This window comes from Crocuta crocuta, unplaced genomic scaffold (assembly GCF_008692635.1).
Source record: "Crocuta crocuta isolate KB4526 unplaced genomic scaffold, BGI_CrCroc_1.0 scaffold30, whole genome shotgun sequence".
NCBI lineage: Eukaryota > Metazoa > Chordata > Mammalia > Carnivora > Hyaenidae > Crocuta > Crocuta crocuta.
The window spans coordinates 12,092,619-12,093,190 of record NW_027528345.1 but is presented as its reverse complement, the minus strand read 5'-3'; the positions used below and the strand labels follow the sequence as shown (position 1 = coordinate 12,093,190).

General features: G+C 71.2%; 1 protein-coding gene across 1 annotated transcript in view; it reads right to left on the bottom strand.

The window, feature by feature from the left end:
- TAMALIN (trafficking regulator and scaffold protein tamalin) overlaps nt 1–539 on the bottom strand; it is a 10,036-nt gene extending 9,497 nt beyond the window's left edge. The window contains exon 1 of the mRNA XM_077753676.1: nt 219–539. Coding sequence (XP_077609802.1) covers nt 219–470 — 252 coding nt within the window. The 5' untranslated portion in view covers nt 471–539. The remainder of the gene's footprint in view (nt 1–218) is intronic.
- Nucleotides 540–572: the final 33 nt, after the last annotated feature.

Genomic DNA, 572 nt, shown 5'->3' with positions numbered 1-572 from the left:
GGAGACCCGCCGAAGGACAGCAGGTTCTGAAACGTGTCGGTGGGGAAGAGCGGGCTGGAGAAGAAGGTGGGAGACCCGGTGGCCCCCAAGGAATATATTGTGGGGTCAGCGGTAACAGATGCGGGATGCTGCGGGGCTGAGCAGGTCTCGGGGTAGGGACACCGGAGGGTACCCTAGAGCTGGGAGGGGGGCATGGGAATTGGGGGATGGGGACGCACCTTTCGACGGGGGAGGGTGCCCCCGGACACCGCGAGCGCGCGATACAGCTCGGCCGGGTGATAGTCCTCCAGCGCCGCGTACAGTTCATCCCCGGGGGCCCCGGGGCTGGCGGCCGCAGCACGGGGACCAGAGGCCGGGGTCGGAGCCGGAGCGGCGGGAGCGACTTCCGAGTCGGGAGCCCGGGCGGCGGGGTCCGGGGGGGCCACCGCTTCCTCCTTCTGCTGCAGCTTCCTGAGTCGGCGGAGGGTCATGGCTCTGGCGCCCGGAGACCCTCGGAGGAGGCGCTCGCTCTGTGTAGCGGGGAGTGCCAGCGACTTGGGGCTGCCGGCCGGCCGGGTGGGGGGCAGGTGGCT